Here is a 26,306-nt window from a genome sequence, read left to right as displayed (position 1 = left end):
CTTTTGATTTTTCCTTTTTAAATCTGTATTTAATATTTTTCTATAACATAAATTTGGCTGTACCAGTTTTTGGACTGTTATCGGATTTATCTTTGTTAGATAAGCTCCAGATTTGGATTCAGCACTGACTAATCTAATGTATAGGCACAGATATAGTATTGTATAGCTTCCTATTAAATATGAATTTAAAAGACAGATTTCTGAGGGTTGTACTTTATATATGCTGAGCACTGTGTGTGTATATATATATATATATATATATATATATATTAGTAATTTGGCATGCATTCTATCAAACATATTATGTCTATCTATTAAAAGATGGAATCCCAGCTGGTGCATAGATACATGGTCTGTTAGACATCATGGCTATTTTATTTCTAGCATGTGTTGTCTGAGTGGCTTGGCTTTAATGTGCTTATTGATTGTGCTCCCTGTAGGGGTGCATTTTGGTATTGGCTAGACACACAAATGGTGTGCGGTAATGTAGGCTCACATTCAGATGTATTACAGCGCTAAACGTATGCGTTTCTGTCTTAAGCAATATGTATCAAGGAAGAATATATTACAGAAAGAACAAGTGTTTTGGAGCAACTAACAGTGGTTGAATTGAATACTTGCAGGTCTACAGAATCACATGTTGTGTAAGTCAGACTTAAATACTCAGTTGGTGGTTAGCAGATGTGCTTTAGATTTCAAGTCTGCTTCTTATCAGTTCTATGAACTGCATTTATATCCTTGCAACTTGAAGCCTTTTATTTTAACGTTTCCTTTGACTTGCATAGAAAAAACTGAAAGATAAATGCATTTCAAATGACATGAGGGTGAGTAAATGAAAAACTTTCACTTTTTTTAAGGAGCGCTGAGTGTGACAAAAACAGGTGATTGTTTGTTGGAGCGTGTTTGTGGCGCTTGGGTGTTTTTTTTTTTACGTCTGTGGCTGATGAGGAGGACAGAGACAGTTCCTTTGGGGGAGTGTCAGCAGGTGTGCTGTGAAGTCTTCATCTGCTAAAGTCACACAGGTCTGTCTGTCTGCGTGTCTCCAGGCCAGTGTCTCAGTGCAGTCACATCGTCTTCATCTTTTGTGTGACAGTGACCTTCAGAACACCTCCACACGACCCCCAAACATCTAACACGGGGAACACAAAACACAGAGAGGGGCCGCCTGACGCTGTGGCTACTATCACAGAGAGCTTGATCCCTGCGTCTCGGGTCGTGTAGACAGACAGTGGGTGGAAGACGAGCAGGAGTGCAGACTCAGTGGGTGTACAAGCCATAGTAGCCCGCGTCACTGCAATTGTCCTTTTCGCAAGTTTCTGCGCTGCGGTTGGGTGGGGAATTTTCTGTGCTGGACGTGTAAGGCGACACACGCCTCTTCTTGCTCTCTCCTCCCTCAAACAAACCCGAGTCAGCAGAGTCCACCGATTTAACCGAGGGGGCTTCAATCCAGGTGTCCTCCGTGGACTCTGTGGACTTGTCCTGGAGAAGTGGCTGACGTTGTGGCTCCAGGAGTGACGGCGAGGCGTGAAAGCGTGAGTTTGTGGCTGTGGGAGAGGAAGATGCAGCTGGGGACGGGACTGCTCGGAACCAGCTGAGACTGGATGTGGGTTTGCTGTGGTGTGGGTGGTTGAGGTATTGTGGCGAGGGCCGTCCTGAGGCCGTCCATGCTCCTGGATTGGCACTGGAAGCCGCTCCGGAGGTGAAGGGACTCTCGGAGTAGTAGCTCAGTGGGTGGTGAGGGGACGACTGAAGTGGGAAGGGCTTGTACAGGTTGTTGGAAGTGTATTCAGTCTCGTATGCGCTGAAGTCAAGGCGGTTTGGTGGCACCGCCTGTTGGCTGGACAGGTACCAGCGGCTGTGAGGGCTGGAGGTGGGGTCTTTGGGGCATGGTTGGGTCATGCTGACGGGCTCTCGGCTGTAGAAGCGACTTTGAGGAAGGGAGCTCATGTATTGATCGGAGAGGTATGGTTGGTGAGGGTAACAGCTGCCTGAAAAAAGCTGCTGGCTCTCGGTTGGGGAAGGTGTGAGACGGTCCGGATCAGGAGGTGCATACAGCCTAGAAAAAGAAACGGAGGGTTAAAGGTCAATTTCAAAACCTTCTTTGAAATGTTTATATGTTACTGAACTGGAATTTGAGTGGAGAAGTAAAGAAACGTGATTTAAAATGGAAGGAAATTGAATTGAATGGTTTGAAACAGAAACATTCATACAGCTATTCAGTTGAAAATTTATGTAGCCGTTCACACTGAAGATAAATCTGCAACAGTTTAGCTTTGCTATATTTCCCAGATCATTTCAAAACTTTAAGCTTAATGATCTTGTCTCTTGTTTGAGAATAATGAAACCCAATCACCTTTCTGATGCCAATGATATATTACCTGTTAAGCACTATACTAAGAATTTTGAGAAGGTTTCAGACTTGGCACATAATGTTTGTGTGGTGCTATATGTACTTAATGTTTCAAGAAATCCACTTGAAATGCACTGGTTTAAAAATTATGGATTTGAGAAATGTTCCAAAGTGACTGTCACAGTCTGCAATATATATTGATACATTGATGGATGGGATGAATGGATGGACTGAGAGATGGAAGAATAGACAGGAATGGATCTATAGATGGATGGATGGATGGATGGATAGATGAATGGATGGATAATGTATTGACTGGAAGGATACAATGACAGATGGATGGGATAGACTTGACAGATGGATGGACAGCTGGGTAGGTTTATGTATGGATGGATGGATAGACTGATGGATGTATGGATAAACTTAGATGGAAGGGATAGACTAAGAAAAGGAGGGACAGACCGATGGAGAAATTGATCATTGCATAAAAAGACAGATGTACAGATACAGAAGGTTGGATGGACAAATATGCATATGGATGGATGGATAGACTGGATGTGGACAAACTTAGAGGGAAGGGATAGACTAAGAAATAGATGGATAGACTTGTCTGTCTATCTAAGAATAGACTTGGATGGAAGAGATAGATAGATAGATAGATAGATACATACATAGATGGATAGATAGATAGATAGATAGATAGATAGATAGATAGATAGATAGATAGATAGATAGATAGATAGATAGATAGATAGATAGACTGATGGATGTGGACAAACTTAGATGGAAGGGATAGACTAAGAAATAGAGGGATAGACTGATTGATGGAGATGGGTCAATGCATAAAAAGATAGATGTACAGATGTAGAAGGTTGGATGGACAAATATGCATACAGAGATATATGGATGGATGGATAGACTGATGGATGTAAGAATAGACTTGGATGGAAGGGATAGACTGATTGATGGAGAGATGGGTCAATACATATGATGTACAGATATAGAAGGTTAGATGGGCACAAATATGCAGACAGATGGATAGACATGGATGGATAGATGGATGTACAGATGAATGAATGGATGATGGATTGATCTGGGGAAGGATCTATTGAGAGATGGAAGAGAAACTGATGGATGGATAGACTTGACTGATGAATGGACAGCTGAATAGATTCATGGATGGATGGATAGACTGGATGTAGGGATATACTTGGATGGGATAGACTAATAAATAGAGGGGTAGACAGATGGATTGATTGATTGACATATGGATGGATGGGTGAATAAGCTGACGGATAGATGGACAGATAGATAGACAGACAGACAGAGATAGATAGATAGATGGATGGATGGATGGATGGATGGATGGTTGGAAAGAGATTGATGTACAGATGGATGATGGATTGACAGATGGAAGGATACAATGTGAGATGGATGAGATGGATACAGATATAGATGGTTTGACGGACACAAATATGCATATGGATGGATGGATGGATGGATGGGTGAATAAACTGATGGATGGATGGATGTACAGATGAATGTTTGGATTGACCGATGGAATGATAATGTGAGATGGATGGGATAGACTGATAGATGGATGGATGAATGGATGGATAGACAAAACAGACAGATGGACAACTGGATAGATTTATGGATGGATGGATTTATGGATGGATGGATAGACTGATGGAGGTAGGGATTGACTTGGATGGAAGGACTAGACTAAGAAATGGAGGGATAGACTGATTGAAGCAAAGATTGATCAATGCATAAAAAGACAGATGGACAGATATATACAGATGGATGGGTTGATTGACATATAGATGGATGGATGGGTGAATAAACTGACAGATAGATTAATGGATGGATGATAGACAGATAGTCTGATGAAGAAACAAACAGACAGATAGAAATATTGACAGAAGAATAGTTTTAAATCAGAAGCAGGGGCCCACAGAAACCCATTTTCTGAATTTCATTTACTCCAGGCTTACTTACGTGTCATAATTGTCCCGGAAACCTTTAGCAAAAGGGTTATGATCTATTTTCAGCTGAGTGATCTGTGAAATGGCAGAGGAAGGGGTTGGAGAAAGGGCAGAGAGGGAGGGAGGGAGAGAGAGAGAGAGAGAGAGGGGGGGTTAGAGTAAGGCCAAATGGGCACAGGGAGACTGATAGATCACTGTCATTATGAAATAATTCATGAACTACACTCCAACTCCTTCCTACAGTCAGTTAACATCTCTAGCACACAAACAACATCACCGTCTCGAAGCACACGCATAACACAACTCTCACTTTTCTGGATCATCCCACACTGATGACATCTCTCTCTTTGTTTGCAGTAAGCAGTGCAGTTATGTGGCAGTTGCACTTTTATTAATGAGAAAATAACCCACAGTATGATGCATGTAGATGCTGTGTCTTACGTCTGCATTCTGGTAGGCCGTCACCGCAATGAATTGAGTCTCAGGAAAGACAAATGTCTGCGTTTTAGAGGTCAGGAAAGGATCCTCTGTTCCATCCTCCTTCACCTCCACGATGTGAAGACGTGGTTGGTATTTATGGAGCGACTGCAAGACGATCATCTGTATTCCAACCAATGCAATTGTCAGTAAATGTTGCATAGGGTTACTGAAGGAAATCTGTGTTTGACTATAAGAAGTGGCGACATAATGACTCTGGTCTGGATATGGTGCAGTAACACTGTAGTTCATTATCACCTTACCTGTGCTACGTTGTTAGAGCTTCCTTTGTTATTTGTAAGCTTCAGTTTGCCAAAGGAAACTTCCTGTCTCATCCAGTGAGTGCCAGTGTTGGGAGAGTCTGGGTGCATATACATTCGGTTTCCTGCAAAATAAAAAAAAAAAAAAACAATTCCATTAATATGTATGTACTGAATGCAATTGAAATATATATGTCTTCATTCTATGGTCTGTTAAAATTCTTGATTTTGATTGGCTGGAAAGTGTGCAGTAAAATCGTTTAATGCACAGGTAGTCCAATCAGTTTTGATTACATTTCAAAATAAATGCTCTTCCCTTAAACATTAGTAGTAAATATAGTAACTCTTTCATTCATCTGTGTATTCTTGAGGACTAATAGATGTCAAATGGTCCTTAAAATCATTTTATATATTTACTTCAGTATTAATCTGAGTGTTTTTTGATAAATGGAGAGTTAAAAGTAACAGTGTTCATTTACAATATACATTTAGAAAAATTGTGCGTCTCAACTTTCACTTTTGATCAACTTAATGTATCATCGCTGAACAAAAATCAATTCGTTTAAAACTATCTTACCAACCTTCAAATTTTGAATGTTAGTGTAGATTTTTATTTAAATGTTTAATCTATATTTGTATTGGCATTTATTAGATGTGGTTTAACTCATAAATATGCTTACAAATATTTGTGAAGTGGTAGCTAGTAGGGTTGTCGCGATACTATTAGTTAATCTTACGATACTATACCAGCTGAAGTATCATGATACCAAGTAGTATTGCGATACTGTAATTCATAACTCAAATTATAAAGAAAATTGTCAGAAATACTATATTTTGTTATAATAGGCCTACTTGAATTTAATTAATAATTCCCTTCAGGGCAAAAAGTATTATCTGCCCCTCACTTCACCTAAAATTAATCATTATTTTGTTTATTTTGTAGATAACTGACCAACAACAAATACATTAAAATAAATAAATTATACAGAATAAAATTTGTTACAAAAGAGCATTTTTTCCAACAAATTCTCCACAGACAATTAAAATAAAATAGTCTATTGTTGCACAAACGTGTGAGCATTTTAGTGACTTTTCCACATGCAACATTATCTATTGTAGATAAACTATTAATGACGACACTATCGTTTGCAAACTACAGTGGCACCGCCAGTATTTTGGAGCCATAGTATCGCGATACTACCATAGTACCAGTAAACTGCAACCCCAGTAGCTAACACATGTTACTATGAGATATGCTAGTGTCATTTACTTGAGCACACAATCTCTCTTTCTCTCACGTATACGCCCTCTCTGCCTGCCTGTGAAAATTCAGTTAATTGTTTGTGTTGGCATTGGGGTTTTTTCCTCCACTTGATGCATTTGAAGTCCCTTAATTCTTTTAGCATGTTTCTGTTTTATTTTACTCATAAAGTAACCAATCACTGACTTGAATTTTACATATCATCAAGCATCATGGTTGCAGTTATAAATCTTTAATGTTCTACTGAAAAAAAAAAGTTCATTTTCTACAGGTGTTGTAGGGATATACATTAGAGTTTCATTAAAAAAAGAAAAGGGAAAAATTATAAATTGAATATTCACCCCAAATTGAATATTTCTTTAAATTAAAATCCTGACCTTGACCGATTGTCTTTGTGCGACTGCAAGTTAATGAAGCTCTGTGTTTTGTGTTCTCACTTGCACAGAAAAAGTTAAATCATGTGGAGTTTTAACATTTCAAGACTGGTGAAATGGAAAACAATAGTTAACAAATAAGTCTCACAAAAAATCTTTGTTCCTTTGTTAAATTGAATATCACCAAACCATCAACCAAAAGACATTTGGCAAATGAACACAATAACTTTCAAGTGTGATGCATATCATATGTGTTTACCTCGAAGAATAAAGGATATGGTTTGTTTTTGTCAGATTTCTATGTAAATTGATTTTATGCCTTTTTTTGTGTACAGAAGTCTTGTGGCTTATCCAAGTTTTAGGAACAACAAATAATATCTTGACTTCTAGTTGATCATTTGGTATCAGAAGTGGCTTATTTGAAAGGCAAAGGCCTCTAGATTACGCTTATTTTACCAAAATAAAATATGATCATGCCTTGATTTTTAATTATTTAATTAGGAGAGTAAGGTCTGACTGCTGAGACAAAATCTTGTCCTTTAACAGAAATAATGTAAAGTATAGAATATAAAGTCATGGTGCAGTGGAAAAAGAATTAATATTGTTTATAACTCCCATTATCTTGGAGGACTGCATCCATACATCTGTGCAGAGACTCAAATAACTTAATAAAGTCATCTGGAATGGCAAAGAAAGTGTTCTTGCAGGACTCCCAGAGTTCACCAAGATTATTTGGATCCATCTTCACTTCCTTCTTCATCTTACCCCAGACATGCTCAATAATGTTCATGTATGGTGACTGGGCTGGCCAATCATGGACCTTTGCTTTCAGGAACTTTGATGTGGAGACTGAAGTATAAGGAGCGCAATTCTTTAAGAATTTCCCCTCTCTTGTGGTTTGTAATGTAATGGGCAGCACAAATGTCTTGATACCTCAGGCTGTTGATGTTGCCGTCCCCTCTGCAGATCTGTCACACACTCTCATACTGAATGCAACCCCAAACCATGATTTTTCCTTCACCAAACTTGACTGATTTCTGTGAGTATCTTGGGTCCATGTGAGTTCCAAGAGGTCTTCTGCAGTATTTGTGATGATTGGGATGCAGTTCAACAGATGATTCATTGGAAAACTGCCACTTTTCCAAATGATCAACTTGAAGTCAAGTCACTATTTGTTGCTCTTACAACTGTATCCCACAAGACTTTTGTCAGGTAGTGTACGTATGGTCAAGGTAAAGATTTCTATCAAATGATAGATGCATTTTGTAAAAATCAAACCTTTTTTGTACACCACCATAAATCACATGGGAACAATCTTTTATCCTTGTGCTAATACTAGTTGACTTTCAAATTTAAAATTTTTTATAAAAGCGTTACACTGGTTCATTGCCATTAAAATTTCAGCATCAAGAATGACACCTTGGTAAGTGTTGGGTATAGTTAATTTTAAAATAACTATGTATTTAAACCTTTTTTTTTTCAAATGAAACCAGTAAGACATTTTAATGTTATTTATTTTTTTACTTTTTTAATGCTCATCAAGGCTGCCATTTTAAGATTTAAAGTATAAATCTGTGTAAGCCTATTTACTATAGCTCAATCTGTGTGAAAGTTAGTTGGGAAATTTATTATGTGGTTTGCTCTTTACCACGTACGTATTTCAAGTGGTTGCCAGTATTATAAAAGTGCAAAACACATTTAAGAGTTCAGTAGGTTATAATAATAACATGATCTGTTACTGTAAGTTCAATTCATGAAGAGTAACTTGTTCCAACATTTTACTGTAAATCTGTTTGTGTTTTGTTTGTTTACAGTGTATCTTCTTATATATTTTAGTTAACATATTAAGGGTGCGTGTCTACCAAAGTGCTTTTTCCCCCGAGCTGAGCATTTTTTTCTGTTGCTAAACTTGGTTTTAATACAGGAAAATGTATTTTTTTCTCGAAATGTCAAATAGTCCTTAAAAAAATCATTTAAAAAAATTCGATATATACTTAGAAGTATTCTTAGTGGTTGTTTTTTGGTAAATGGAGAGTTAAAAGTAATCGTGCTGATTTACAATATATATTTTGTAAAATTGTGCAAGTCTCAACTGTAACTTTAGACCAATTTAACGTATCATTGCAGAGAAAAGATCAATAACTTAAAAAATATCTTCTCAATCTTCAAATTTTTAATGCTAGTGTATTATTATAAGTTTATTCATCTGTTTAATCTATAATTTTATTAGTATGTTTTTTTCATTAAGTTTTATAATTACTTAAGTGTCATATTTTGAGTTCAGGTGAAGAAAGACTACACTAGACAAGGCATAAGTATTTACTAAATGTCTTAACTTTGGAAATTGAACATGAGTCAATTAAAGATGTCATATACTGCATTGAATCAACAAGTCAAATTGTTCTCTGATATCTACATACTATATATGTGGCTTAGGTAAGTTAAAACATTCTCCAGAAACAATTTATATGCTCATTTATAACCCCATAAACCCATACCCCTAGAATCAAAAGATCATTTGGAATGGTCATGTGAATATGAGCTCTGCTTTCTCACACAAGCGAACACATCATGATGTAGTCTAAAATAAACATTCAAAATAATCATACTTTATTTGTCAACTTTTTTTTAGTAAACAGCTGGGTAGATGCCCTGTCAAGTCTTTTTAACTTATGTGGTGGAGAGGTTTATTTTAGCATGGAGTGAGTGAGCTATCTAATAAAAACCCATTAGACAGAGTAACCTAAAATTAAACTCGACAAAAGAGACAGAGATGTGTTTGGGCTGTATTTTGGAGCTATAATGTAAATGTAAACACAGCCAGGAATTAATATCATCCTCTGCATAAACAGATTATGTTTATTAAAGTATACTTCTATTATTTCACGCCATAGCAATCGCAGTTAGGGCTGAGTTATATGACACACTGCTTAATCGTGTATTAAACACAGACCTCTATATGTGTGTTACCTCAGATTAGAAACATATCTGGTAAATTTAACTATTTCTTTCGAGTATTTTGTGCTTCAAAATATGCCACACATTCTATATTGGAGACAGGTCAGGACTGCAGGCAGGCCAGTCAAGTACCTGTATCTTCTTTGTCCACAGCCAGGACTTTCTAATGTGTGCAGAATGCTTAAACGTGCTTTAAGCACAAAACTCTACATGTGTGTTACCTCAAATTACAAACATATCTGGTATATTTCACTATAAACATGAAAAATTAACAAAACATACAATTTTCACTGTGGTTTTGCAAAATTTACACGAGAACGAGGAAACAATGATGGCCATTTTCATGTACTAAACTCTTGTTATTGGCCTAAGCCGTATACCCATATTTTCTTTAGGGCACCTTTTAAGAGCTCAGTGCCTGATGCATTGAGAAGCAGTGCAGAGGAGTTGTGGTGGCCCACATACACAGGTTCCTCTGATTGTGGCATACATTGGTATCAGAATGTGTCATGCAATTTTTAGTTTCAAAAAGACTTAAGATGTTGTTTGCACTACTCAAAAAACAGTTATACTCTGGAAACCAAAACACAGAGAATTTAAATGCAGATAGTGGTCACCTGGCATGTTGCCTTCAGCTTTGCCGCATTGGACCCATTTTCCTCCCTGGTACCTCCAGTGATGCTGGTCAGCCAGAACCACATCCACATATATGTTATAATGAGCCGAGGGATCCAGAGAGGTGATGTTAAAGCTGAGGAAAGGAAACATCCTCCTGTTGACGGAAAGATTAGAAAACACAGTGAGGAATGCAAAAATGTGTAATAATAATGATTATTAGTTATTAGAATTGCAATGATATTACTATTTTGGTCGATAATATCAGTGTTATTAATATATACTTTTTTAATTGTTTAAAATCAATCAATATAAAAATGTTTTTTACTATTGACATTTTAAAATATTTATTTTATCATTTGCAATTGCTCTGTGTTATTAAGAAATTATTCAAATAGACTAAATATACATACTATTTCTAATATCTATAAACAGATATTGTTGGATACGCTATGAATAAATATATAAAATACAACAAAAATTCAATACAATAAAAAAATAATAATATTGTCTTGAAATATCAGACATCTGTAAGCTGTTTTTTTTTTTCTTTCGCAGATGTGCAAGCATTAGTTACGTGTGCACCTGTTATGAAGCGGACAGGAGACAGAGGTAAGGAAACGTTAGGGTGTTTATTAAATGACAACAAGGAGCACATGAAGGATAGCCAGGAGGATCAGGAATGATGTTGGGGTCTTTTCCTCCGTGGCTGGGTAACAGGAATACACGAGGATGGACAGCACACACCAGATACAGCTGACAGAGGATGACACAGACTTGGAAGGACTGGAAGACAGGACGATTCGGGAGGACCAGGAAGACTAGGAGGAATACAAAGAGAACAGGTAAGTAAATCGTTTGTTTTAGCTGAGGATGACTACGCTGAGTGGTCGCTCAGTTGTCCGCTTTCGTCGAGACGAGCCCGGACAATGAGCGACTGGAGTGCTGTGCTTTTATCTGGTGCTCGTGAATGTGATGCAGCTGTGTGCTCATTAGAAGTCAGGTGATGGTGATCTTCGTGAGTGGGGGTCGTGAGAGCCTGACCAATCCATGACAGTACCCCCCTCCCCAGGGCCCGCTCCTGAGGGCCGACACCTCCGACGCCGTGGTGGTCTCCCTCTGCCTCTAGGCGCTGGGAACTCAGGGTGGCTCTCATGAAACTCCACCATGAGACTAGGATCGAGAATATCAGCTCTGGGAACCCATGTCCTTTCTTCGGGGCCGTACCCTTCCCAGTCCACCAGGTACTCCAACTGGCCACCACGACGTCGGGAACGCAAGATCTCCTTCACTGCGTAGACGGCTCCTTCTTCTAGGAGCAGTGGAGGAGGGGGTTCCTCTTCGTGGTCAGGCTCTGTGGAGGGAAGAACAGGATCGTGATAGGGTTTCAGGAGTGATACGTGGAATGTAGGGTGAATACGGTAGTGAGAGGGTAATTGTAGTTTGTAGGTGACGGGGTTAACCTGTTCCACGATGGTGAAGGGACCAACAAATCGGGGACTTAACTTGCGAGAGGGCAGTCGCATGCGTATGTCCCGGGTGGATAGCCACACCTTTTGTCCGGGTGTGTATCTGGGTTCTTCAGACCTTCTCCTATCGGCGGTTACCTTGCTTCGACGGACTGCCCTCTGCAGATGTTGATGAGCCTCGTCCCAGACTCTCTCGCTCTCCCGGAACCAGTGATCCACTGCGGGGACATCAGATGGTTCGCCATCCCAGGGAAAGAGCGGTGGTTGGAAGCCCAGGACGCACTGGAATGGCGTGAGTCCGGTGGAGGGTTGCCGCAGTGAATTTTGGGCATATTCTGCCCAGCCCAAATACTGGCTCCAGGAGTTCTGGTGACCACTGCAGAAGGTCCTCAGGAACCGTCCCACCTCCTGAATCTTCCTCTCTGTCTGCCCGTTGGTTTGGGGATGATATCCAGAAGAGAGGCTGACGGCCACACCTAGGAGCTTGAAGAAGGCTTTCCATAGACGTGAGATGAACTGTGGACCTCTGTCCGACACAATATCTTCTGGAATACCAAATGACCTGAAGACTTGATTAAAGATATTGTCGGCAGTTTCAAAGGCTGTGGGAAGACCTTTCAGAGGGATTAGTTTGACAAACTTTGAGAATCTATCTACTATGACTAGAATACAGGTATTACCTTCTGACGAAGGGAGGTCAGTGATAAAGTCCACTCCTAGGTGTGACCAGGGACGGTTCGGAATCGGCAAGGGATGGAGCTTTCCAGCGGGTAGATGACGTGGGCTCTTGGATTGGGCACAGTCCTTACAGCCCTGAACATATTGCCTCACATCCCTTGCCATGTTTGGCCACCAGAATCGTTGGGATACTAGCGAGAGAGTATTGTTGATCCCTGGATGTCCAGTGCCTAGCGAGGTATGTAAGGAGTGGATCAGATCTACCCGGTGTTCAGGTGGTATGAACTGCCGATGAGGAGGGCATCCCGGCGGAGCAGGGGCTTCCGGAGTGGCAACGACTGGAGGAGCGTTCCAGGTGATCGGAAAAATGGAGATGTGTTCGGGAAGAATCTTCGTTGGGAGTTCTTCATGATCGTGATGCTCGTGTAAACGAGAGAGAGCGTCTGCTCTTAGATTCTTGGGTCCTGGACGATAGGAAATGGAGAAATCAAAACGTGAGAAGAAAAGTGACCATCTGGCTTGACGTGGACATAGTCTCTTGGCCTCTTTGATGTATTGGAGGTTTTTGTGATCTGTGATCACCTGGAACGGATGTTTGGCTCCCTCCAACCAGTGACGCCACTCCTCCAAGGCTAGCTTGATTGCTAGAAGCTCCCTGTCTCCTATGCTGTAATTCTGCTCCGCCGGGCTCAACTTCCGAGAGAAATAGGCACAGGGATGCAGTCGGGGCGGTGTATCATGATGTTGAGATAATACTGCCCCGACGCCGGTGGTGGATGCGTCCACTTCCACCACGAAAGGAAGATTTGGGTCAGGATGAGTCAGGAGTGGGGCCCTTGTGAACTCCTTCTTAAGAAGGCGGAAGGCTGCGGCTGCTTCTTTGGTCCACTCCAGTCCTTTGGGTTTACCCTTGAGGAGATTAGTGAGAGGTGATGTAATCCTGCTGTAGTCCTTGATAAACCGTCTATAAAAGTTAGCAAACCCAAGAAACCTCTGGAGCTCCTTAATGGAAGTGGGTTCTGACCAGGATAGAACAGCCTCAATTTTCTTCCCATCCATACGTATACCGGTTTGGTCAATGATGTATCCCAAGAAATGAATCGACTTCTGGTGGAATGAGCATTTCTCCGCTTTGAGGTAGAGGTGATGTTCTCTCAATGTGTGTAGGACCTCCGCAACGTGTTGGCGATGTTCGGCCTCACTCCGGGAGTAAATGAGGATGTCATCTATGTACACTATTACACAGTGGTGAAGAAACTCCCGGAGGACTTCATGAATGAAGTTTTGGAATACGGAGGGGGCGTTGACCAGACCGTAAGGCATGACCTCATATTCATAGTGGCCAGTAGGGGTCACGAATGCTGTCTTCCATTGGTCCCCCTCACGTATTCTTATCAGATTATACGCGCTGCGGAGGTCCAATTTAGTGAAGACTTTAGCTTCTCGGAGCTGTTCCAAAGCGGCTGGTACCAGAGGAAGGGGATATCGGTATTTTACTGTACCGTTATTTAGGACCCTGTAGTCGATGCATGGACGCAGCCCTCCGTCCTTCTTGGCCACAAAGAAGAAGCTTGAGGCGGCTGGTGATTTTGAGTGACGTATGTACCCCTGACTCAGAGCCTCCCTTATGTAATCTTCCATTGCCTGATTCTCTGGAAGCGAGAGCGGGTAGATCCTACCTCTTGGCAACTGGGCATCTGGAACTAGGTCGATCGCGCAGTCCCATGGCCGATGCGGCGGTAGCTGGGAAGCTCTCTTGGGGCAGAAGACATCATGAAAGGAGCTGTACTCCTTAGGAATGTGGATAGACTGCTTCTCAGGAGGGCTCTCGACCGATGTTGCAAACAAAGAAATGGGGTTCCGACCTTGAAGAGGGAGATTTGGAAAACAGGCAGGTGTACATCCAGATCCCCATTTCTTTATCTCTCCTGTGCCCCAAGAGATGATGGGATCGTGCTTCACCAGCCACGGGCGCCCTAGAATGATGTCCATATTTGCACCCTCCAGAACCAGAAATTGAATCCTCTCTTGATGTAACAACCCCACTTGAAGAAGGATGTCTTCGCATTGTCGATGGATACGGGTCGAAGATCGAGTGCACTGGGTTATCGGTTGTATCTGGTATATATGCGAGGACGCCTCAGTACGGAGGTGGAGTTGACGACAGAGGGATTGGGAGATGAAGTTCCCTGCTGACCCGGAGTCGATGAGGGCTGTGACAAGGAGAGAAATAGAGGCAGTAGTTATTTGTACGGTGGTAGTAAGTGGTTTACATTGTTCAATATTCGTACTGAATACACTCACTGAAGTCCGAATGGGACGAAGGGGACACTCCATACGGGTGTGTCCACTGACACCGCAGTATAGACACAGACCCCGGGTCAGCCTCCTCTGTCGTTCCGCTGATGTCAGTCTTCCAGACTCTATTATCATGGGTTCTGGTTCTGGAGAGGCTGTTGACTCAGGCGATTGGAGGAGTGCAGACGAGGGGGTGATGGTGTCCTGTTGATAGGAACGGAGACGATCGGAACATCGGAGAGAATGTTGGATGAATCTCTCCAGACCCATTGTATCATCTAATGTGGCCAGTTGGATTCGGAGAGTGGGTTCCAAGCCGAGCCGGTACGTGGTCAACAACGATCTCTCATTCCATCCACTTGCAGCTGCTAGAGTGCGAAACCGGAGAGCATATTCCTGTGTAGATAGAGTACCTTGCTTTAGATGATACAGCTGCTCTCCAGCGGCTACTTCCCCATCAGAACGTCCAAACACCTCTTTGAAATACTCCGTGAAGGTAGTGATGGAATTCATGACCGGCCCGGCTTGGTTCCAGATCGTCTCAGCCCATTTAAGTGCAGGTCCAGAGAGTAGAGATACGATGTAGGCGATCTTCGACTTATCTGTGGGATATAGAGAAGGTTGCATTTCGAATATGAGGGAACATTGTAACAGAAAACCATTGCACTCCCCCGCTCCGCCTGAGTAGGGCGCTGGTCGGGCCATGGGACTGGAAGGAAGGGCCGACGAAGAAACTGTGGAGGCGGAAGTGCTCGGTGCTGGTGGTGCGTTGGAAAGTGGAGCTGGTGGCTGTAGAATCCGCTTCAACTGGTCCACCAGCTCTTGAAGGTGATCGGGGGTGCTCATGTTGTCGTCGTTATGGGTCCGGGCTTCTGTTATGAAGCGGACAGGAGACAGAGGTAAGGAAACGTTAGGGTGTTTATTAAATGACAACAAGGAGCACATGAAGGATAGCCAGGAGGATCAGGAATGATGTTGGGGTCTTTTCCTCCGTGGCTGGGTAACAGGAATACACGAGGATGGACAGCACACACCAGATACAGCTGACAGAGGATGACACAGACTTGGAAGGACTGGAAGACAGGACGATTCGGGAGGACCAGGAAGACTAGGAGGAATACAAAGAGAACAGGTAAGTAAATCGTTTGTTTTAGCTGAGGATGACTACGCTGAGTGGTCGCTCAGTTGTCCGCTTTCGTCGAGACGAGCCCGGACAATGAGCGACTGGAGTGCTGTGCTTTTATCTGGTGCTCGTGAATGTGATGCAGCTGTGTGCTCATTAGAAGTCAGGTGATGGTGATCTTCGTGAGTGGGGGTCGTGAGAGCCTGACCAATCCATGACAGCACCACAGACGGCAACTGGGAGCAGGCTGTATGTGAATCTTTAATATGAATATTAATAAAACATGTTAGGAGATGCATCTGCTTGATTGCTGTAGTTTTCCTTGCTAGACAGATTTTGATCACGGTGCAGTGATGGAGAGGAGGTAATCGGGAGGTCACTGTGTCCCATGACAGAGGTTAGGGGGAAGTTTCCAAAAAACGTGACTTGGATACACACTTAGTCCAAAACCACCCAGTATTTAAAGGTATAGTAAACATCAAAATTAATATGTGCTTCTTTATCAGATGCGGGTGACCTTTTGTCTTAAAGGAACACTCCACCCTTTTTTAAAATCTCTTTTGGTTATATTGATGGAAGTTTCAGACTCTGTGGAATATCATTGCGCCTGCTGCAGCCATTGTACGGCAGCAAAGTTCCTTGATTATTACACCTGGATATAAAAGTATAGACCTGCTAATAATAATAGTAATATTAATAATAGTAATAATAATAATTAAGTGTGTTTTGCACTTTTATAATATACTGGGAACCACCTGAAACATGCCTGTGGTTAAGAGAAAGCCACATAATACATTCCCAGAGTAACTTTAAGACATTGAGCTACAGTAAATACTTTTATACAAATTTTTAAACCATAATAATATTTCACAACATTACTTTTTTAATACATACACTGTAAATTATTTACATACTTTCACAGTAAAGTACTGTATGTAAATTCACAGTAAATTACTGTGAGGTACTTCATAATAACAATATTTTTATAAATATTTCTAAATTAAAAAAAAACTATTTACTAGCATAAATGGTAGTGCAGGGGTGTCCAAACTCGGTTTTGGAGGGCCGGTGCCCAGCATATTTTAGTTCCAATTCCAATTAAACACACCAGAACCAGCTAATCAAGCTCTTAGGTATACTAGAAACTTCGAGGGAGGTGTGTTGAAGGAAGCTGGAGGAACTATGCAAGACACCGGCTCTCTAGGACTGAGTATGGACATCGCTGAGTTAATATGTATTCATTTCTATGTTGAATAAAATATTACAGTGTTTGAATTATACCTAACATGCAAAAGATATAGCCATTTTTACAGTCATTTGCTGTAATCATGATGCCAGCCTTAATTTCACAATAAAATTCTGATTACTTAAAATTTAACAGTTAAATCCTGTAAAGTAACACTAATGTAATTTACTGTGAGAAATTACAGTGACATGATGTGAAATTCTGGGAATTTATTACAGTGTATTTTTACCTTAAAATGGCAGCCTTGGTGAGCATAAGTGTCAAGCTTTGAATAGAAAAGTTATCAACACTCTTTGGCCATTTCTGAAAGATATGCTAATGTAAATGTTGAGAAAGCTACTTTGAAAAATGTAGTGAGCTAAGCTATTAGCTTCTCTACTTAAAATGTAGCTTAACTACACTAAAAGCTACCCTCTGGGGAATGTAGCAAGCTAAGCTAAAAGCTACTTGGCAAAAGTAGCTTAGCTACATCTAAGCCATTTTTATTGCAATAAAAAAATACAATAGCTATTTTTGCAATTTTCATTTTTAAACCGAAGCAACTTAAATCCAAGTCAATCACATCTTAGTGATCAATAAAACTTTCAAAGAAACATATGAGGCATAATTGTTTAGTTCAATTATTTACAGCAAAACATGCTTTACCAAACAGAAACAAATGATAGTTTATAAGAGCTAAAACTAAAAATCCATTAAAACCAGATGTTACACATTTAAAGTACTATAGTAATTTATAGTAAAGGGAAATATTTTGGAATGAGCATTAAATTGTATATATATATATATATATATATATATATATATATATATATATATATATATATATATATATATATATATATATATATATACAAATTTTCATTAATGAATTACATACCATAGTATACTTTAGCCTTTACTACAGTAAACTATATATATATATATATATATATATATATATATATATATATATATATATATATATATATATATATATATATATATATATACATATATACATATATATATATATATACATATATATACGCCTCCCTCAGTCATCTTTCCATTAAGCAAATTTCTTGTTTTAGCCTAATTGGTTGCCAACTTCACCGACCAGAGCGAGAGGTGGCAGTACCGCACCAGAAAGTTTGTTGTCGACTCCCATAAAACAGGTAGAAGAAGATATCGTCATTCTCACCATCATATGGATTTACTGTCATCGGCCAGACGCTGGCCTCACAGCACTGTGAATGTCGACGCCTTCACTTATTGATCTGCGATCGGTAAGTGTAGATTGTGTGGACGCTACTGTGCTACTTGACTAAAAAAATAGCTTCGCTACTGAAAAACTATTTGTTTTTTTAAAGCAGCGACGCGAACGCCACGCTACTGGGAAATGTAGTTAAGCTAGTAGCGTCACTACTTGTAGCGATGCTACTGTCCAACTGGCTAATAGTTTAATCCAATTCAATGATCAAAGTGCTCCCGCCAGACCCAGAGAGTAGTTGAATTAAATAAAAACTGGTAAAACTCAACTGTTTAACTCTATTAGAGTTGCAAATTTAAATAATTTTCAAGAAATTAATAAATAAATTAAAATAGTGTTCCTTTAAATTGAACGTTAAAGTGTATTTTTAGCTAAAACCGTGGTCTTTGCTGATTCATAAACTGTCAATATAGACAATAGCTAGAAGTTGTGAATTTAATTTGTGTGCGAAATTATAAATTGTACCATACATCCCATGTCAGTACGACCATAAAAATAGGTGGCTCAAAATAAAGCTAATTGCGACACTTTGTTGAGAGAAAACAAATGTAGAACCCATGGCTTCTGACTGTCTTACACTCAAAAAGTTTACTGTTTGTCTGAACTACTTATTTAAAATGAGCTGAAACAACAACTCGAGACAACTTAATCTTTTTAAGTTCAATACATTTAGAAAAAACTAATAAGTAAACTTATTGGGTGTGGAACCCAATATTTTTACAGCGTATGAAGTGAAATTAATGTTGTAAATAAAGTTTCTTCTACAGATCAATCGTTTCACTTCTTAAGACCTCAGGAGCCACAGTTAACAATTTTATCCTGCCTGTATGTTTTTTTTATTTTTTATTTTTTACTCAAAGTTGCAGTGGCCAGTTGACTTGCATTGTATGAATCATCAGCCACCATATTTGTGCCAACAATCTGAAAATGTTAGTATATTTAAAAGCAAAACTTTTTTTGGGGGGGTGAACTATCTCTTTAACTTTCTCCATCCATTTTTATTTTTGCCTTTTCACCACTTGTAATGAAAACAACACTTGACAGTGATCCATACTGACTTTAATTCAAGCTCACCCAATGCTATGATGCTTTCAGTATCACTAATACACTCCAGAGATGACGTCTATGACACACGGCTGCTTCTCATTCAGTAGACTGAACAGTTGCGGGCTGTTGCTCATGTGTGTTTCCCTCGCAGCCGGATGCTTTTGTCAGGTGACAGTCAAATGCAGTTGTCTGCTTGTATCCATGTCTGTTTCCATGAGTTGGATCTGCGCCAGATCATTTGTATATGACTCAGAATGGATTTAGGTTATGCGTATGTTTATAAAAATCTCCCACTCTCTGTTCCGTCTCCTGTGCCTTTGAGCTTGCTGAGTGAAACTGTACACCTTTTTTCCCATTGGGAAGAGCATACGTGGGTCAGGTTATTGGAATTAGCTTTGCTGTTTATAGAAATAAACAATTTGGCTTTGTAAATGGATGTTGTATTGTTTGTTGTTGAAACTATAGGGTGATGCATAAGAAGGCTCAGTGGTTAGCACTGTCGTCTCACAGCAAGAAGGTCGCTGTTTCAAGTCCCGGCTGACACATTTATCCAGCATATATTAATTAAAGCTGTCAAAGTGACCTCAAACACTTTAATATTGAGACAAAGAAAGTTTCAAATGTGCAGCTTGGACATTTTACTAAATGTTTCAGTGTGTTTAGAAGTAAGAAAACGATGCAGAAAATTGTTTTGTGTACTTTCTTTTTTAATCATTTTGGAAATATGACAGCTCACAGTCATGTCTGTTTAAGTTTTAGGCAAATACTGTTTGCTCAAAAGTTACACTTACTTTGGTTGGTGGAAAGGATATTTTCCATTCCTTTTTTCAATTATTGGATTTCTGACACTCATATTTAAATCTACTTTTGTCTTAAGCAAAAAAGAGCAGCTTGCACTTTCTACTAAGTTCCTGATTATGTGATTCATGATTGAGTGGGTGAAAAAAGTCATGTTGTCTGTACTTTTTTTGACAGCTCATAGTCAAAGTCTATTTTTGTGAAGCACAGCTTGCACATATTACTAAATTATCTCAATATCTATTTAGTCTTTCTAAGAAGTTACACTCACTTTAGTGAGTAAAACAAGATAAAGAGAGTTGTGTTGTAGTTTTTGAAGTTCCACAAATCTTGGTCTCTGTCTAGTTTGGTTTTATGCAAAAGTGCTACTTGCTCAGTTTACTAAATATCTTATTTAGTTTTTCTTTTTTCAGCAAATGTAATTCTCTAAGTGGAAAGAGATAAAGAAACCCAAGTTGTCTGAAATGTACAGCGTTTTTGACTTTCAATTTACCATCTACTTTTGTTTTACGCAACAGTGTGGCATGCACATTCTGCTAAATATCTAATTTAGTTTTCCCCCAAATTTTAAACTAATCAGAAAGTTCTGTTGTTTGTACTTGTAACTGTTGTCGTCGACGTCACTTTTTTTGTGATTTTTTTTTTTAAATTTATTTTTCTATATTTTTTTGAGTGTTTGAACATTAAACGTTTCTCTCCTTTTGTTTTATCTAAAAGCACATGTTCTACAAAATACATATTCATTTTCTTTTTGGCTTAGTCCCTTTATTCATCAGGGGTCGCCACAGCGGAATAAAACGGCAACTTATGCAGCATATGTTTTACACAGCGGATGCCCATCCAGCTGCAACCCATCACTGGGAAACACCCATACACACTCATAAACTATGGACAATTTAGCATACCCAATTCACCTGTAGCGCATGTCTTTGGACTGTGGGGGAAACTGGAGCACCCGGAGGAAACCCAAGCAAACAAGGGGAGAACATTCAAACTCCTCACGGAAATGCCAACTGACCCAGCTGAAGCTCGACCCAGCGACCTTCTTTACTAATTTACCAATTTAATACTTTTGTTTTACGCAACAGTGCAGCATGCACATTCTGCTAAATATCTTTTTTCCCCAATTTTAAAACTATTAAGAAAGTTCTGTTGTTTGTACTTTTAACTGTTGCTGGCGTCGTCACTTTTTGAGAATTTTTTTTGAACACTCAAAGTTACTCTTGTTTTATCCAAACGCACATGTTCTACTAAATACATAATTATACTAAATATGTTACACTGAAAAAATGATTCAAAGATGATTCCTTGCATTTAAAATTTTTTTAAGTTAAACGGTTGTAAACAATTTATTTGGGCTGAATTTAAACAAAGAAATTAAGCTGAACATAATTAAGTTTAAATTCTTTGTTTAAATTCAACACATATAAATTGCTTGGAACAATTTTGCAGACATTTGTTTTTCAGTGCAGTACACTGAAAAAAGTGTTGCATGCAAAACTGTTGCAAACAATTTATTTGTGTTGAATTTAAACAAACAAATTTAATAATGTTACTTAATTTTCAACTTAATTTCTTTGTTTAAATTCAGCCCAAATAAATTGTTTACAACCACTTAACCTAAAAAAATTTTGTAACTCCAAGGAATCATCTTTGAATCATTTTTTTCAGTGTATGTAAGAATTTCACTACTTTGAAAAAGCGTATTAAAGGGGTAGTTCACCCAAAAATAAACTCTGTCATCATTTACTCACCCTTTACTTTTTTCAAACGTTCATGAACTTTGTTATACTGTTCCATAGCATTAGTTTTTCCTACTACGGAAGTAAGTAGGTCTTCAGCTTTCTTCAAAATACCTTCTTTTGCATTTAGCAGAATAAAGAAACTCATAACGGTTTAAAACCACTTGAGGGAGAGTAAATAAAGAGTGAGTGAACGTTTTCATTTTTGGGTGAACTCTCCCTTTATACAGTTTCACCGTTCCTCGTTTCGAGTAGGGTAAAGGACGCCTGTCGAGGATCAGAGGACGCTTACTAGCGTTTCGAATGGCTCATCCGCCCACCCACGGGCAGCTGTAATCAATCATCATTCTCAGATGCTGCCCTGGCATTGCGGGGCCTTGTGGTGGTGAAGAGCCGGAGCAGGTGAAGCGTTTCTTCTTCCACATCAGTTGTCAATATAAGTGAAAACAGAAACCAGAAACTTCTCCGTATCATTCAACGCTCATGCGCTGCCTCCACGCTCTGAGTTATAACTGTACGCTCTGTGGTGGTACACTTTCCTCATCTGACTGAGCCTCAAAAATTGTCATGCTTATTTAAAATGAGACGTTTATAAGAAATCAGTACCTGGACTGGGGGAAACCAGAGGGTTCGCTACGGAGAGGAGTGTTTTGCATGAGTGGGAGGTTTAGGTTTACAACAAAGCTAAGAGGTTAACCTTTGGAAACTTCTCTGCCACTCCTTGAGTCAGTGATGGAGCAGTGATCGTGATGGTAGGCGGTTGCCAAACAAAAACGCCTCCTCTGCTGTCTAGGACTTTAGGAAAGGAACAGTTTTCCATGCGCATGTCTATGTGTTTCCCCTTCAGCGCTAGGTGTGATCGAAAAAGACAGAAAGGGACATTCAAAAGGAAAGAAATCTCTCTGGATATGGACCGGCGAGGGGCTTTTTTGCACTGATTCACCAAGACAGGAATTCAGGTCCAGTTTATGTCATCCTCATCTGAAGACGTGCCAGTCTTGCAGGTGCTATAGCTGTTTTGTTGCCCCCCCCCCGTCACTTGTTCCAACGTGAAGTTAAAATATCAAAGATGACACAAGCAAATTGGAGTACTGTACTGGAAGCACGATGTGTTTACATGGTTATTAGGTGATCGTGTCAGTGTGGTTGCCTTCAGAAACCACAATATATATGCTGATGTTGGAGAATTGTCATAACTGTAGCCTAGGGTTTTGTAGCACGGCTGATGAAAAAACAACTGGAAATGGAGGAGTCGACAACCACATTCACTGCCTTTGATCTTGGTGTTTTACTGATGTGCTGCAGTCATTGCTCATCTGTTTTTGTAGAGCTGCTTGATGGCATTCGGTTGAATTCATGTGTACAATAATCGATCTGTTCTGTAAAGCGGAGAAAGTTCAACAGGTTTGTCTGAGTGTGTCTGAGATATGGCTGTTTTTTATTGCTGCAAGACTGCATGCTCCATGCTAGCAGCTGAACAGGAAGTGATTGTTGAAAAAAGCGAGAGAGAGAGAGAGAGCTCAAAAGCTACAGACTGAAGACCTCGAGTGGTGCAGGAGGAAAGATTGGGTTTTTGCAAAACTTTCAGAAGTTTTATTGAAACTGGTTGATTAATGAAACATTATTTTGCACTGTTGCTTTTGTTTTTGATATTTATTGAAGTGGCACCAAAAACTAATCAAATGTCTTGAACAATTCTTTGGGTCACACTTTATTTTGATGGTCCGTTTGTTGAAATTAATTTACATTGCATCTGCATGCCAACTAATTCTCATTAGAGTATAAGTAGACTGTTGGGTTGGGGTTAGGGTTAGTGTAAGTTGACGTACTTGCAAAGTATCTTACAGTCAGTTAAATGTCTGTTGAAGGAGCAGTATCTGCAGATATTAAGCAGACAGTCTACTAATACTCAAATGGACCATCAAAATAAAGTGTTACCTTTATCATTTCAAGCAAAACATGAACTCTAATGTCAAATTAACATTGTCAATTATTTGAACACCTCTGGTTTAAGTAAAAATCAGCATCAAATCATTGTTCAGTCATTGGAAAATGTCTTAGAAAATGTTCTGATGATTTGTTGGGTTTCGTTTGATATACTGTGTTGTTTAAATTATTGGAAAGTTTTCACTCTGAAATTTACATTTTAGTCATTTAACAGATGCTTTTTGTCCAAAAAGACTTGCAGTTGAGGAGGAATTCAGCGTTGAGTAGAGCCAATACACACTACTTTTTTTAAGTAATTGCAAAAAAACAAAAAAAAAATGGCAAGAAACGTTTAATTAAATATTAATATAGATTATATTATTGTAAAATCGGTTCTAATAATTTTTCTTCCATTTATCCAACTTCAAAAAACAAACAAACAAGTGCATTTTTTTACAGTGTAAAAATATAAAAATATGTTAAATTAAATCCTTTTAATATCTATCCTAAAACTTCATTGATTCCATTGAATGTGAAAATTAAATAAAATAAAATAAATATTTTGGTAGCATTACAATTATTGTTTACTTGCTAATCTTAACATTTAAAATAAAACATTCTGGGTTGTTTCAACCCAAACTTGGGTATAACGTGGTCAAACCCAAACTCTGGGTGAAATTTAAAACATTTTTAACAAAGCTTTAACAAATAAAGGTAATATTTTTCCAGACTTTACATAAAATTGTGTTCAAACTATCCAGCATTTTTCGAGTGTACTAGGATGATATTAAAATAAGTTGGATCTGTTACACTGTGAGCTAACGCTAACATGAACAATATAATCAACTAACGTTAATAAAAGTTTAATGTTTGCTCTAAAAATATTGTTTCCAATCGTTAGTTGCACTTTAGTTGTAACTAATTATTTAGTAATTAATAAAATAATATGCATCCTATATTTGGAACCAATATTTATAGCTGTATTAATGAACATAAGCCTGCAATTCAATGGAGGACAAATGAAGGCCAGACAAATTATTAGCGTACAGTACAACTTTCAATCTTTGACCAGTATCACAAACTTTTTAAATAACTTAAAATAACTGTTTTTATTTTGTTGAACATTTTTAAAATGCAAAGAACTTTTTTTTAGTTCCACAAAGAATCTTTCTTCAATCAGTTCTTCAAAAAAAAAAAAAACAATTTAAAATTGAGTTTGCAGAACATTTAAACAATCTAAAAAGACACTTGAGAGTGTAACGCTGTGTGCAAGTGTAAAAAAAGGTTTTCACCATTTAATTTTAGACTTCACCACCCTAAACAAATGCGTGGAAATTTTTTAAGCTTTTTAAAATCTGAGACATGTGAATCTACTGAAGCAGAAAACCAGCTTTATTTACACATAAAGCAAAGACTCGTGACTTCTCAGTGTATGGAGAACTTACTGATTCACATCTCCTATACAAGCACCCATGTATGTTTCACTACTCTATACATTTATTTTAGAGAAATCAAATGAACCTTTCTAGTACTCTTAATCAAACTGATTAAAACAATTAAGTCTAACATTTAGTTGATTAACTTATTAAAATAAGCATGAAAACATTTGTCATGCAATCTTTTACAGTGTATATCGACTTTAACAAGGTTTCAGAAAACCCCAAATTCCTCTTTTCAGTCCTACTGTATAAAGCAGATGCGTTTTCTGTCTTTCTTTTTTCACTCTGGTGTTTTTCACCCTCTAAAAATCTGTGGAATAGATCTTTGACTACATCTTCAGTTTCATATTCCTCCTACTTATTTTCTGTGAGGTCATATTTTTTCAGAAATATCATTCCAGCTATTACTTGGTATCATCTAGTGCAATCTTGTTGCCTTGTTGCACTAAAGCAAGACAACGCTCACCTACACCGATCTATGTTTAGAGCCTCTTTAAGTTTGTGAAACTTGGTGGCATGGGTGAGGTTAGGGGCCAGTTTTAGAGTTGGACTTGAAAAGGGACGAAGACCTCTGCTCTCGTCTCAGGCTGTGGGCCTTACGGTGCATTTCAAAGGCCTGACTCGGACTGCACCTCGACTTCTGAGGAAACGTGCATCAGTGCGCTCACAGGGTACCAGACCAGAGGAGAGAGAGAGAGAGAGAGAGCAAAGAAAAAGAGAGAGGAAGAAAGCGCCTTCATTTCCGGCACTTCAAAGCCACCTCCACTGATGTGTATGGCCATCAGAGTCTCAGTGGTGCTCAACCAACGTTACCCCCAAATGTACCCCCCCCTCCCCATCTCATCCTCCGTACTTTTCCACTTCATGTCTTTGGGCAGAAATACCTGAGCTCTAACACTCACTGAGACGCCAGAAAATAATCCCCACACCAGAAATGATTAACAGTTTGCATGAAATAATTGAAGAGAGACTCAAGCTGATGCAACTTCTAGACTAGTGCACTAGATC

The 26,306-nt window shown here is 39.0% G+C and overlaps 1 protein-coding gene across 1 annotated transcript in view; it reads right to left on the bottom strand.

Annotated features, from left to right (window-relative positions):
* Positions 1-274: 274 nt before the first annotated feature.
* tbx21 (T-box transcription factor 21) overlaps positions 275-26,306 on the bottom strand; it is a 28,524-nt gene continuing 2,492 nt past the window's right edge. Inside the window, exons 2-6 of the mRNA XM_056469760.1 lie at positions 10,286-10,440; positions 5,079-5,200; positions 4,780-4,938; positions 4,352-4,413; positions 275-2,056 (exon numbers count right to left, since the gene is read on the bottom strand). Coding sequence (XP_056325735.1) covers positions 1,258-2,056; positions 4,352-4,413; positions 4,780-4,938; positions 5,079-5,200; positions 10,286-10,440 — 1,297 coding nt within the window. The 3' untranslated portion in view covers positions 275-1,257. The remainder of the gene's footprint in view (positions 2,057-4,351; positions 4,414-4,779; positions 4,939-5,078; positions 5,201-10,285; positions 10,441-26,306) is intronic.

The sequence above is a fragment of the Danio aesculapii genome, chromosome 12, assembly GCF_903798145.1.
Source record: "Danio aesculapii chromosome 12, fDanAes4.1, whole genome shotgun sequence".
Lineage (NCBI taxonomy): Eukaryota > Metazoa > Chordata > Actinopteri > Cypriniformes > Danionidae > Danio > Danio aesculapii.
Note: the sequence above shows the minus strand (reverse complement) of the source record. Positions and strands in the feature narration are given on the sequence as shown.